Genomic DNA, 13,971 nt, shown 5'->3' with positions numbered 1-13,971 from the left:
TCGAATGTGATGTTGATGATTGATTGGCCAATGCGGGGTGAAATGCTTAGTCATTGGGTTTGCCGCGAAAATTGATTGTCGAAACCACGGACAATCAGCTTCACCACATCAGACAACCACCCCAAAATGCAACGCCACGCCTTCCGTTCGGTGTGCAGCCGGACAAGGCCAGAGCTCGAGCAGGTCTCGGATGCTTTTCGAAACTACGCCCGCCAATTCTCGACAACGCAGTTCCAGGCTGCCGATGGCCCAAGCCCCAGCACTCCGAGGCCACCTCGAAGCCCGGCTGGTGGTCCCAAGGTTATCGATATAAAGAGCATGCCCTTGCGCGGACGTGGGGGTCTCAGAGGGCGCGGTGAAGCTCGTGGAAGAGGAGGTCTTATGTTCAGAGGTCGGGGTGGACTTGCTAGGGGAGGATCATCAGTTCAGGATCGATCCACCACACCTGTTCGAACCTCCTCACCGACAAGAGGTCGTGGTGGCTTCGGTGCGAGCAGAGGACGAGGCGGTCGTGGAGGCCGTGCTCGTGGCCGAGGTGGAAGAACCAACGATCGACGATCAAGGGATGAAGAGGACAAGGATAAGAAGAAGATCGACCGAAACGAGTTCAGCACATTGGATCCTGATGAGAAGTCCTTTGACGACAGCATTCGATTCGGCATCACCTCCGCATACAGACCATCTCTTTCACTCGAATCTATCAACGAATTTGCGCCCGTTGCACCAAATTCCGCCTCTGGAAAATCAGCTGCAGTTCTCCAAAATCTCAGTGTCCTCGGTACAGCGGATCATGTCGGTGCACCAGACACCTTCCAGCCCAAATACTACGCCTCTGAGATTGAGGCCAATGGTGTTCGCTTCTTTGCCGACCCGAAAGACAAGGAGGCTACCGAGAGGTACCTGCAGGAGAAGCTCAAGGCTGAAGGCAAAGAATCCACAGGTCCCATCCTCACAGACACCGAAGAGGCTATTCGTCAGGTCATCACGAAGCAGGCCATCCAGGGCCAGCATGAGACACCCAAGTTCGCTTCAGACCCTGTTGGTACCTCTCGCTCATGGCATCTCAGGGCCGAGACTTACTCTACCAACGATGTCAACTCCTTTGAGACCAAGTTGACGTCGCTGTTGGCTAAGAAGCCTGCTGCTGGAAAGGGTGCAAAGGCGCGTGCTTAAAAGATTAGATCCTAGGATCAGTGTACACTTGTCACGATATGTAATACTACAATGTTCTGCATCTATCCTATGATACAATTACCATCTATAGTTGACGGATGGTCTGTGCTTCTTCCTGGTCGATTTCCTTCATCTTCTTGTCTTGTACCTTTTGAAGCTCCTTCTCGGCCTTTTTGACAATGTCAGGGAGGACAGTACCTGACTTCTTCCAGTCCTTGAGTGTCTTTTCATGTCTGGATCTGGCATTGCGAATGCGATCCTTCCAGTGCTGTACTGTCTCTTTAATTCGTCGCTCGACGTCGTCCTTGCGCTCGAGCTCCACCTTGAGAAGAAGCTCAAGCTCGTTGTCCTCTGATCGCTGCGGTTGCTGATTGAACTCACGACTTGCTTGCACCGCTGACATGATAGGCTTGATGTACTCCTTGTCGTTCACGAGCAGTGAAATAGCTCGGCCAGATCGAGGAACGACTTGCGCCAGCTCTCGTAGGGGAAATGTTACATCATTGCCTTCATGATCCTTCATGGGCACAGGCAGCGATCCCAAATTAGTTGGATTGAATCGTCCACCATGGATCATACCCGCCAGCTGGGTCTTGAAGTGCGCATCAATAGGAGCATACGCAGCAACAACAGCTGTAAAATCGAGGGGATCTTCCGGATCGGGCATCGGCACCTTTGCAGTGTCGAACTCGGCCTTGTTCATAGAGCCTGCAGCTGCCTTTGCATTGGCGCTGTTGGGGCTATTGCTAGGGGCTGTGATCTTGCGCTTCTTGAGCAGAGAGGGAGACGTGCAGAAGGCGCGGGGTGTAGCGGCTATCGATCGGAGGGGAGCTGGGCTGGTTTGGTCGGTCAGTCAATTGCATGATGAGAAGGTTGTTGGATGACCCGTACCCCTCTGAGCGTACGAGTTGCCGCAGGCATGTTCGTAGAGGACCATTGGCTCTTGACATTGCGATTGTGGTGAGTTCGTGTTGTGAGATGTCGTTTCTGGAGTTGGCAGTTTATTAAGTGAATCGAAATTCCTGCGCGACGTCAGATCAGGACCTAACTGTGAGTGATAAGATAAGCGCTGGGAAGGGGCATGGATGAACATCACCTAAATAGTAGTTGTGGGCTAAACGAGATTTGAATAAGTCATGCTGAATCATAGATACTATAACAAATACATAGCTTATCATAATTAGTTCTTATATGTTTGATATAAAGACTTCCTTCGAAGCTGTCTGTTGGCCTTATGCTCTACTCTTCAGTTAACCATAGATTCTGCAGACTGTAAGATATATACCTAAATAAAATGCGAAATACCTTAAACCCGGTCGTGTGGTGTAGTGGTATTATCATGTTTCCTTTACATGTTATAAAACAAGTTATCGGAAAAGGTCGCAGGTTCGAACCCTGCCACGATCATCGTGATACATGAGGTGTTGATAGTTAAAGATCAACAAGTTCATATTTTTGGCTCATAGCTTGAGATCTTATGCTTTGCGGGGTAGTTGCGACTTGTATAGGGCTGGCGCAAAAGGAATTCATTAGTTAATAAATTTAAGAACTAGGCACAAATTCTACAGAAGGAATATTAGTAATTATTTATTTCAACCTTATGCAAAGTGATAGTGGGCTAGGTACTGAGTATTGAATTCGCAAGGTATCTTGTAACAATTAGGAACTTGAATAGCTAGCAGAAATAAGAGGGCCTAGGGGAGGAAAGAAAACATAAAACCTTAACCCTAAGCAATAAAAATATTTAGGTAAATTTAGCCTAAGAAGTTTAGGGGATCTTTGATAAGTTTATTTTGGCACCCTAGATCAAGGTCTGGTGTTTTCTTGCTCCCGGAGGAGGGCGTTACGGAGCTTATCTTTAATTTATAGAATCAGGTTGCAGAATATCACATTCATTGTAGCAGGGTAAAAAGGCGAGGGAGAGCATGGCCAAGTCAAGAGAGAAGGGACTTGACAAGCAAGGCCTTAATGCAGACCATTCTATCTGTACATATATATTGTACCACTACATGTTCCCGGCCAAGCTGTATAGAATCACCATGATCTGGGAATGCCGAGTATTCCCCTCGCAAGCCCTCTACTGAGTCTTACAAGGCGTGCCAGTATGACCGGTAACTTCTTCCAGCCATGTGTTGCAAACCACCAACTTGCCACGCCACCAACTGCGAGGCCCGTGAGGCTTATGGACCACATATCCCAATTTCTCGCCTTCCATATAGGCATACGCATATCTGCTGTCTGCAGATGCATTGGTCGCAACTCAGCACCTTTCTTGAATCGAAGTTCTTGGTCTATCATAACTTCCTCAATGAGATCAGCAGCAAGATGTTTGCGTTTAGAGTTGAGAGCTGCTATGCCTTGCATACGACGGACATTCATTGCAAAGGAACCATCTTCGTCATTTATGATTTCTGCAATAGCGGAGGAGATGGAAGATGGTGTGAGGTAGGATTTGTCGAGAGACATACCCACACCAGCAGCTTTTAGTCGGGCACTGTTGCAGAGCTGGTCGAAGAAGTATCCGATGGCGAGGACCGGTGTTCCATGGAAGAGAGTTTCGTTTGCACTGGAGCCGCCTCCATGAGTGAGAAAAAGGACAGTGTTAGGGTGTGCTAGGATGGCTCGCTGCGGTGCAAAGATGGGAAGCCGAAAATGCGGGTGAGAGTCGTTCAGAAGATCAGCTATGGATATGCTAGAGCCATCAGATAGACTATAAGACTTCAGAATGTCGAAATTGGCGCGAGGCTTTTGAGGAATAGACCATATGACTCCATTGATCGAGTCTTCGTCGAGAGCTTGGATGAATCCAATGAGATACTTCTCAAGTTCTTCACCTGGAAGGTTGACATGCGTCCCCAGGCACACGTAGATGGTCCTATCATGGCTACTCAGAAACTGAGCCAGGTCTTGGTCCAATGGAAGGTATTCGTCGCTCAAGATAGGTCCCACAGGTGCCATAAGAGGCGGCAACTCCTTCGGCGCTTCAAGGCCCCAGAAGGAGTTGACCAGAACAAGATAATCGGGCTTAGACAGAAGAGAGTGGCTATAGTTGACGCCAGCATCAACGCGCATTCGTTTGGTCCATATTAACCAGGGGATGATAGTAGGCAACGCGGCGAGAACCACAAATTCGTTCCAGAACCGTGATGACAGAGAAGCATGCTCCGAAGTCAAAACACCATCGGCTTGGAATCCAGGTTGGCCGGGATGGTAGCTAACAGGAGCCATGGCATAAGGCATTTGAGGCCAGACGCTCGCTAGTTGGATATTGAACTGTTTGAGCATATCCCTCGCGGCGCTGTCGGCGAAGAAATCTGCAACGATGAAGTCAGGCCTCGTAGAGTCATTTTCACATAAAGATCGAAGAGATTTGTAAGTATCAGTCCAGAAGTTATCAAAAAAGTATTTTGACCTCATCATGGGGCCGAAGCCGTGCTCATGACGCCAAAGTCGCATTGATTCGTAGTGGACATCCAAGTCATCTTCCGAAGCGGCGGGGCCAACGGTATATACGGTTTTTATGAAGGGATAATTGGCTGTCCAATCTTCCTGACCTGCACAGGTAGCGAATTGCACATCATGGCCTCGAGAGGCGAGCACAGCGCCTATTTCGAGAACTGGAGCTATTGTAGTGTTAGCTTTGATATGTATAAGTTAACTAGAGGGTTCTGGGGAGGGAGGTACCTGCATGAGTGAAACCGCCTGTTGTGGCAAGCAGAAGGATTCTTCTGCGGAATCCGGGGCTGTCAGCCATTATATTTAGGCTTAATAGTTTAAATTGGAATGCGTGTGCGCTGTCGAATCGAGATGGGTTGGTTTGTGTCAGTCTATGTATGACGCTTAGTTAGTTCTAGTGGAGGCTAACCAATTAATGCCTGACAAAGTGGGAGCTTGGTTCTATATAGGGCTGAAGTCTAATACCCGGCAGCAGATAAACGAAGCATTTGCTATTTACATAGCCCTGTCTAAGTAACGTAAATATTTAGACAGCTTTGGATAGGTAATTAGAATAAACTTGGTAGATTTCTAGGTCTTCAATCAACCAAAACTTGACATAAACACGGCGCGGGAAAGGATATCATAGATAGTCGATAACATTCCATTTCTCGTCTATCTATATTATCATCGTCCATCGTATAGTCTTGTCTGAACTCGAGGACGTCATCTACCTCGCTCTGAACAAATATCAAAGCCATGTTCGATCCTCCTCTTGGTACTCGGCACACTTGTAAATATGTACTAATCCAGGGCCTATGTCTGTCTGCAGAATACAATGCATTACCAACAGCAATCCTAACGCCGTTCCCATGCTTTCCACGTGCAGCATTACCCAACTAAATGTCCCTTTTCATCTCAACCCGCTCATCGTCGAGATACGTTCAACGCTATCTCGATATTGTCGACTAATCCAAGACGAAAAACTAGGACAGCATCAAATAGCTAATCCATCCAGCGTCAAAACTGGCGTTCAGGGGGGTATAAAGCGTTTTCCGGTTGCAAAGGCAAAGCCCGGTTTCTCAGAAATGAAGTGAAAGGTAATTACGAAAAGTCATCAGGTCGTCCCGGTCTGGCCATATCGTCGGCTTGTTGAGCCAACTCCTTGGCCTCACGCGCCAGCCCAAACGCGATGGGTGGCAGGGTTTGTACCCACATGCGCCATTCGTGAGAGTTGGTATCCATGCCAATGTTTGCCATATCCTGGCCTTGGTCAGCAGCCTCTAGTAGTCGTGCTCTGCAGTTTGCCAGCGAGGCTGCCATTTCGCCTACGCCGTAAGCTTGTGTTTCTGAAATGATATTGCTAACAACGGCATTTATAGAGCCAATCTCGCCAGTAATCTGTCGCATCTCAGCATCACCCCGGATGGTGTTCACGAGCTGCTGGATGTCGGTTGAAAGGAGGGCATTCTGATCCTCAAGGTAGAGCTGAATGGTTTGTTAGTCATGTTGATGATCTAGCGTCGAAGGGTAACTGACTTTGAGGTCCTCTGCGGCTCGGGGATCCAATTGATGCGATCCTTGCCCATTGGCTTGATTGTTCGCATTGGAGTGCCCAAGCCCGATTGGTACCGCGCTCGCTTTAGACATGGGCCTTCCGGGATATGGCTCCGCGGATTGGCGGGGTGAGCCCAGAGGACTGTATGCCGAAGACTCAATGCTCCCTCGCATACCACCAAGACCCTGGAAGGGCGGTGGAGGAGGAAGTCCGCCTTGAGCAGTCGAAGGATGCTCGGTAGCTACAGGAGAAAAGAGTCCACTGGAATCCGCAGGAGTTACAGTTCCGTCGTCATCATCCAATTCTTCAGCGGGAGTTGTTCGGATTTTGACCAGGCCGAGTAGCTCCACGATGGCCGCTGCCAAATGTGACGCTGCTGTATCAAGCAGCGAGACTGGGGACATTCCAGCACTATGGGCAAAGTTCTTGGAGGCTGTGATGAGGTTGTTTGCGGTAGAAGATACCTTGGATCTAATCTTGGCCTGCTGCTGTGCGAAGTCTTCATCATTGTTCTGTGGGACCTCGATGTCCTTGGTAATGCGGCGGACGCTGACAACAACTTGCTTCATTGCGTCGATAACCTTTTCTGGATCCTCGGTTCGTGCTTTTTGCAGGAGTTCGTCAATGGCGATTTGAAACTTGGTGACGTGAACATCTTTGACCAGTCCACGGTCATCCATGAATCCCTTTTCCCGGACATGCTTTGCTGCATCATGTTCAATTCCGGGGCCAGCGGAAGATGCGCGCATGTGTCGCAATTGCGTTTTGGCGCCCGCGTATCGGTTCTTCCACTCGTGAACCTCGCGCTCGAGTCTCTCGATTGTCTGTTCCAGCTCTGCGTGTCGTTCATGTGTTGAGCCACTCTGTTGGGAAAGTTCGCGCATCTCAAGCAAGAATTCTTGTGCCTCTTTTCGAACCTCTTCTGTAACCTGCTGTTGTTCTCGAAGTTCCTGTCGAAGCTCATCATTTTCTCGCTGAAGGTCTGAGTCCGACGCAGCGGGCCCAGTGCTGCGTGCTGATTCATGTGCTGCGGCCACGTCGTCCCTAAGCCTTTGTATCTCGATATCGTGATCCTCTCGTACGCGCTGCAATTCTTGCTTCATTGAGTCGTTCAGGTTTTGCGCTTCAGCAAGTTTGTTCTCAAGGTTGAGTCTCAGGTCATTCCATTCCTGTTTCTCCTGGTTGGTAGTGGCAGATCGAGATCGTTCCTGATTCAGCGCACTGTTCATCTCGTCTTCCTTCTTCCTCATGGCGTCCTCCATGCCGTCCAGTTTCTCACGTAGTTCTCGTACCTGATTTTGATAGTCCTCGATGAGCTTCTTATCGGCCTGCGAAATGTTAGGTTTCTTGTTCTTCCCAAGATGTTGCAGCACAAACCTCCGAAGTCACACCGCTTCCAGCACTCCGTTTGCTCTCACGATTCGGGTCCGGTTCTGTAAATCCTTCACCTTCGTCGTCTTCTTCGAGCATGATACTTTTGTTTGGAACGATCGTGTTATTCTGATTGAGCTGTTTCGGGGTTGGGCGTCCGTAATCGCCATTCTGGGCACCTGGTGATGCTGGCATACCGTAAGCATCTGTCGGTCCAGGGCCTCTCATAGATGGTGCATCAGAGGGTCTCCTCATGCGGCTTTGACCTCGAGGGGGGAAGCCATTACCATTTATTGGAGTACCCGGTCCCCTGATTGACATAGGGCTTCCAGTGCGGGCGAGGTCGGCTCCTACAAATCGAGGGAATCTTCGTTCTAATTCGTGATAGACATCGGCGGCTAGATCTCGGAATCGCGGTGGGCCAAGAGACGATAGCCTTTGGCGAGCCTGGTTTCGCTTTGGGTGAAAGTTCTTCTCGGGCAGCAGAAAGGAAGGAGGACCATTTGGAGCATTCGGCGGAGCCCTGGCAGTGGCCTGTCGTCTTATCAATTCGTCAAACACATCGGTACTCAGCTCATAAAATTGAACCGAGGAAAGGCGCAAAAGCTTGTCGCGGGCTTTATTGGGCTGCTGCTTGTGATTGGGGTCGCGGGTATTAAGAAAAGTGCGCAGAGCAACATAGTGCTCGCTGAGGACGGCCTCGTCGAGATCGCCGCGGACGCTGTTACGACCACTTTCGCTGCGAGCATAGAGCTGGGTGCCGTTACTCGACCGAGCAATTGAAGCAGGCGGCGAGGGACCTCCAGTGCTTCTAGGGCCAGGCCCGGGCCCGGGACCAGGTCCTGGACCGTTGATGGGAGCGCTGGGGAAACCGTTGATACTCATGGTGCTGTTGGAGCCACCCGAATTCGGGGGCGATGCGAGATTGGAGCGACCGTTGGGATAGGGGCCGTCTTCGGGACCTTGGTACTTTGATACAGAAAACTCGCTACCGCCTAGAGAGATCGGGGACAACGGCGCATTGCGTCCCAGGCTGATGCTCATGATGGAGAAAAGAAAAAACAGAAATGCGAAACCGAGATGATGCTGGAGAGAGATGGAACTGGAACAGCACCAGCCTGTCTCATATGGACGCCACACGGGGACAGGGTCGAAATGAATGCAGGCTGCAGGCTACCCGTAGCTAAAATAATGGTTGGAATCTTTTTAACCACTGGAAGGGCTCCCCCACAACTTTGGCGACCTTTCAGGGGGCGATGGGTAACAGAAGCGCCAAGCTTCAGCAGGTTGGCCGGAAGAAGCGACGAAAAGCGGACGGTTTGGAGTGTGGCTTCAATGGCAGGAATGATCGATGGAGGTGGTGATGTTCAGATACGGTGAATTGAAGGAAATGATAAGAGTCGAAGAGCAGAGGAAAGCAAGGTAAGGAAGGTATTTCTTGCCAATCCTTGTCTACCTATTTGCTTCTTCTCATGGATTAGGTAGGTAGTTAGTTGGATGAAAGAGAGGGAACCAAGGACAATCAAAGAAGAAGGACAAAGAAAGAAGAATGCAACGCAATGCAGATCAACCAACGATCGACTCAAGTCAATCAACTCCAAGTGAATTCATCAACTGACCCTGACCGACCCCAATTCCATGGATCCAAAAGGGGGTTCAAGTCAAGTTGGGTTTAGACCGAATCGGGCGTGGTTGGATGGATGGATTGGATGTTCAGGGGACAACTCCACCACCATCACCAACCCGGACCTGACCTCACTCAGCTTAACTTGTTCTAGAAAATAGCGTACGTACATAGTTACTGTGCAGGCAGTTAAAGCCAAGGTGCCCCGAGTTCTGGGTGGACAATCCGAGGTGAACGAGTGGACATCGGACAGATACAGTCCAGATATAGCACAGTGAGTGAGATCTTTGCGGGAAATGAGTTCTCGGTCTCTGTCTTCTGGGGTGAGCATCCAGAATGTCCGGGTGCCCCGGTCTGGCAATTTATTAAATTGTTCAAGACGGAGTGTTAATTTCTTGAGTCCACCGAGACTGGATAAGGTATTTTTTTGGAATTGGTTTATCGAACAATAGTTGATAGTAGTCGGGGCCAACTTTGACCTCCAGCTACCACTTTGGCTTGGTTGATATTATCAACACATCGAATTGGCTTCTCGCATCTCCCGCTCAAGTGTTAAAGCACCAGATGGAATGATTATGACCCCATGCAAGGGGACGGACGGGAAATAAGCAAAACAGCCAATCTCGATGCAACCTGGGCTTAAGCCTGGGCACCTTATTCAAGGTCCGGTCCACTGAGCACACTGCGCTTTGCTCAAGAGCTCCAGTCAATGCACCCGTCAACCGCCCCAGGGCCCCCCCTGCCCCTGAACCAGCAAAGACGATGCTTTCTCGCGAGCTCTGATTCGACCGACGACCCTGGTCAAGCGTTCAAAGCTTAGCGGGTTGCCGAGCGAGGCGCTGGGGGATAGGCGGGTCTTGGTAAAGTCGGCACGTGCTTGGTACGCGGCTACCTTAGTACCTAGGCAAGGTACTTGTACAGCCACCCGGACCTACAAGCCGGAATAAGTTGATAATGGACAACACAATATCATAAGATTCATAATTAAGATAAGATATTATAAGTGGAAGGATACTAGCACCTGAAGTCTCCTCTGCGATCTAATATCGTTGCCTTATAGTTGATCGATCAGAGGACTGAGAGATTCCGATTTGTGATAACAATTTGTGCTATAATGAATGTCTAAGACATTACGCCATACTAAAGAGAAGCATAAAGGTAACATACATAACTTAAGTTGGTCACCACTTGACCTCATTTTCTATCATGTCATTCATGACATCCTCAAACATTCCAATCCATCGTTCCTCGTCTCCTATTCCTCCCACAACGGGCCGCGCAACTTGATCCTAGGCTACAAAAACATTTAGACACCCTTGGGACAAGCTCAAGCAACTTGAGGACAAGATTAAAGGGCCCTTTGACTGATTATTTTGGACCCCTTGACCCAATACCGGTCCTTCATCATTCCTCTTCCCCGGCGCCAAGGAACCTTATCCAGGCCTCCATATCGGACGCGAGTGTGTCTCCAATCTCAGCATCGATGATACCCTGTTGCCAACTGACATCAACGCACATCTCTTTGCCCTTGACGCTAATCGAGCTGATATGGAACACAGGCGAAGTGAGTTCACAACTCAGCTGAAACACAGCTCTCTCGATCTTCCAGCCTGAGCCTTCAATGGCCCCATTCAGTGTTCCTAAATTGGATACACCCCAGGCACCCACTCGGGGCTTCTTGAGCTGCTGCTTCTTTTGAACTCTCCAGTCTTTGACCAAGTTCATCAAGCCTAGTCCGTCATTTTCCATGCCCTTGTCGAGTTTGTTCTGGATATCCTCTCTAGCTTGCACAGCAGCAACCCAGACAAGGTTCTCGAGTTGAGTCATGGTATGTGATTCTGACGGTATTCCTTTGGCTTTGGAGCGGATTTCTGTGACTGTATCCTCACCAAACATGTGGTCAACAATTGTCATCTGGTTATCCATTGTTGTACTAGGAACATGCCAAGGGTATGCCTCAGAGTTGGTGGGGATGAAGCGGCGGGTATCCAATGCGCTGATAGCAAACATCGACTTTGCCTCTTGTTTGTGATGCTTCTTGCCCTCATCTAATTGCAGGGCAAGCGACACCAGCGGCAAGGCATGCAGAAGGCCTGTAATGGTGGTACGGTGTGCTCGGCATTTGCTCAGGACCTTCTTCAGCGTTGCATCTTCAATCGAGAATGTCCTGAACTCAGTGTGGTAAGGTTCCTGGTGAATAGGGGCCCAGTTGGCCTGGGTTGGATCTTTTGATACAAGAAAGGGAGGTCGCAGTTCTTTCCAGATCGTCGCCAAAGCGAATCCCCACGATATTGGGATCTTGATAAGCTCTTCTGGAGGAGGGGGGAACCTGTCTGCAGTACTGCAAAGGCGAAGGACGTTTCCTTGCAAATTGAGTTCATGGTCAGTCTTCGGGTCATTGAGGTTGCGTAACAAGGTCTGGTGTAGGATCTTGCCCCCTACACCATCGAAGTTGGTATGGTTCCAGCAGAAAATAACATCCAATGACTGGATACTACCTTCTGGCCATAGGACAGAGGCCCTCCACCCCGGCTTTGTTTCGACATCTGTAAACCAAGTATCGAGCTGTCTCCGAATCTCATGCTTTAAGGAACTCTCATAGTCATCTGAAGCTTTGATCTCTTGCCAGCTAATATGCAGACCAAGATCGACAGTTTCCAGCTCAATCCATGAAGGTACAGCTGAGTTCTCGTTAAGGATACCCACTTGCAGCATGGGGTGTTCAGCTACTGTAAGTGCCATAGCTCGATGAAAGGCATTTCGAATAGTCTCAACGGGGCTGCCAATGAGATGACTTGGGAGGCCATAACGGCAGACTACTGCGGTACCACAGCTATGACGTAAAGTGTGTAATGCTGTGTGGTACAACTCTCTGTTTTGTTGTTAGGTTTGGTTCAGCTCACAGGAGTTGAAAGAGTCCATACAAGTTGCTCATTGGTCGAATAACCTTGGGCTCTTTTCGTGGTGCCATTTTAACGTAGATGCTGCTCAAAGTGTCAAGAAATCGCTGCTATTTCGAACTCTATTTCATTCACGAGTATCACAGCGATTGGTTTTTCGCTTTGTTTTATCTGGTTTGCGAAGGATGCGGGCTCCGCGGGTCGCCAGTTAAGTTTCCCGCGGATGTGCGAGGAGGATTCAGTTGCATATATCTAAAGCGGCAAAGGAACGTTTCTTAGAGACAAGGATAAGAGCATTCGAGAGGCCTATAATATTAATCTGGGTAGGTAGCGCAGGTGAAGCAGCAAAACTTCAGGCTCCTCTCTTCAATAACAAAAAGATTTAGGTAAATCTATAAGCTTATTCGACCTTGAGAGTAGTCCTTTTTTTCTGCATCTCAATCGACAATCAGAAATTCTCTTACCGTACTCTTAAAGTCGGAGACATTTATGCTGACTTTGCCATTACCCTATGGTAAAATCGTGGTACTTGCGTCTAGAACCATTCATATGTATGGAGTAATAGTTATCAGCGAATGAATCGATGTTCACACCACCCAAGCTCCTGAGATAACGATCCACCAACCAAAGCTGTGGCGTTCATCCTAATTTAGATTCCCGTCCTGTTCGTTCCCGTTACGCGGCGTCGAATGACAAAACGAGGTCCATGTTCACAGGTTGCCTCTTGAAAACCCCTGACCCTATGATAAGGAGTTCCATGTTACTGAATGACAGCCATTGACCCGTCATGTACTCCGTAAGCTGATTCTCCCTACTCTGTACGGAGGTTTGTCTTAAAAGTCTTTGCTAATGCTAAAATTGCATTAAGTAGGGCAAAAGACCTAGTACCTGTAAATATTAATTTTTATACCTAAAAACCCTTACCTTCCTTATACTTATTCTTACCTTTTAATTTTATAATTTTTTAAATATATATAGGAATTCTTTCTATCTATGCCTGGATTTTTTTTTATAGATATTAAGGCTTTGGCCTAAGCCTTTAGAAGGTTAGGTAACCTAAGGACCTGGCCTAGATCCGGGCCAGATCTAGGCCAGAACTAAAAGTATTTAAAGAAGGAAATTCCTTAATAATTCCCTTTTTTTTCTTTAAGTTTAATAATATATTTATATTAATATCCTTAAGTTATAGCTAAGGAGCTAGTTCTTAATAATTATTAAACTTCCTTTAGCTTAAAATATAAATAACTCCCTAGCTACTGCTTATATAAAAAGACCTAGAAAAATACTATTAATATATTAAAGTAATAATTAAAAAAAGGAAGCTAGTAAGCTATATAACCTATATAAAATATAAACTAGTAAAAGATAATAAAACCTATAGCTATATAAGTTATAGAAATCTTTTAAAGTATTTAAATTTAATAAGCCTAAATAAGGACTTAGTTTTAAAATAACTTTAATTCCTTTTAGAAGTATATTTAAAAGCAGCTTAGTATTAAAGTAGTAATACTATAACTATTAAGTACTTAAATTACCCTTTAGCTAACTTTAGTTTTACCTATAGTAAGGCCTAGGCTAAAGCTAGTATAATAATAGTAATTACTAGTTATTTTTAAGTTTAATAGTATTAGAGTAATATAGCTATCCTAAAAGATAGTAATAGAATATATATTAGCTACTTAGGTAGTAGAAATTAGGAATTAAAAGAATATATAAATATATATTTTTATAAATCTAGAAAGCAAGGTACTTTATATAATTAAACCCTTTTTTAAGACTAGGGAGCAGAAGGGCTTTAGCCTTATAGTATTTCTAGCCTACTTAGAAAATACCTATAAAGACTAGTATAGGTAAGAGATTACATAGATAGAATTAGAATAGATTTACTAGTATAATAATAAGCCCTTTAT

At 47.2% G+C, this 13,971-nt stretch overlaps 4 protein-coding genes across 4 annotated transcripts; 1 reads left to right on the top strand and 3 right to left on the bottom strand.

Moving 5' to 3' along the window:
• Positions 1-126: 126 nt before the first annotated feature.
• Positions 127-1,173, top strand: FSUBG_11188 (uncharacterized protein; the record flags this gene model as incomplete). Its single annotated transcript, XM_036675843.1, has 1 exon — positions 127-1,173. The coding sequence occupies one exon, from the start codon at positions 127-129 to the stop codon at positions 1,171-1,173; it is 1,047 nt and encodes a 348-aa protein (XP_036533317.1).
• Positions 1,174-1,258: 85 nt separating this feature from the next.
• On the bottom strand, positions 1,259-4,927 carry FSUBG_11187 (UDP-glucuronosyltransferase 2C1 microsomal; the record flags this gene model as incomplete). Its single annotated transcript, XM_036675842.1, has 4 exons — positions 1,259-2,009; positions 2,079-2,221; positions 3,265-4,796; positions 4,858-4,927. 4 exons carry the CDS (start codon positions 4,925-4,927, stop codon positions 1,259-1,261), a joined length of 2,496 nt encoding a protein of 831 aa, XP_036533316.1.
• Positions 4,928-5,712: 785 nt separating this feature from the next.
• FSUBG_11186 (SPA2) lies at positions 5,713-8,581 on the bottom strand (the record flags this gene model as incomplete). Its single annotated transcript, XM_036675841.1, has 3 exons — positions 5,713-6,096; positions 6,148-7,494; positions 7,544-8,581. The coding sequence occupies 3 exons, from the start codon at positions 8,579-8,581 to the stop codon at positions 5,713-5,715; spliced, it is 2,769 nt and encodes a 922-aa protein (XP_036533315.1).
• A 1,984-nt stretch (positions 8,582-10,565) lies between these two features.
• On the bottom strand, positions 10,566-12,132 carry FSUBG_11185 (uncharacterized protein; the record flags this gene model as incomplete). The annotated part of the gene is made up of 2 exons (XM_036675840.1): positions 10,566-11,994; positions 12,065-12,132. 2 exons carry the CDS (start codon positions 12,130-12,132, stop codon positions 10,566-10,568), a joined length of 1,497 nt encoding a protein of 498 aa, XP_036533314.1.
• Between the last annotated feature and the right edge of the window lie 1,839 nt (positions 12,133-13,971).

This window comes from Fusarium subglutinans, assembly GCF_013396075.1.
Source record: "Fusarium subglutinans strain NRRL 66333 chromosome Unknown NRRL66333_c0000208, whole genome shotgun sequence".
Lineage (NCBI taxonomy): Eukaryota > Fungi > Ascomycota > Sordariomycetes > Hypocreales > Nectriaceae > Fusarium > Fusarium subglutinans.
Note: the sequence above shows the minus strand (reverse complement) of the source record. Positions and strands in the feature narration are given on the sequence as shown.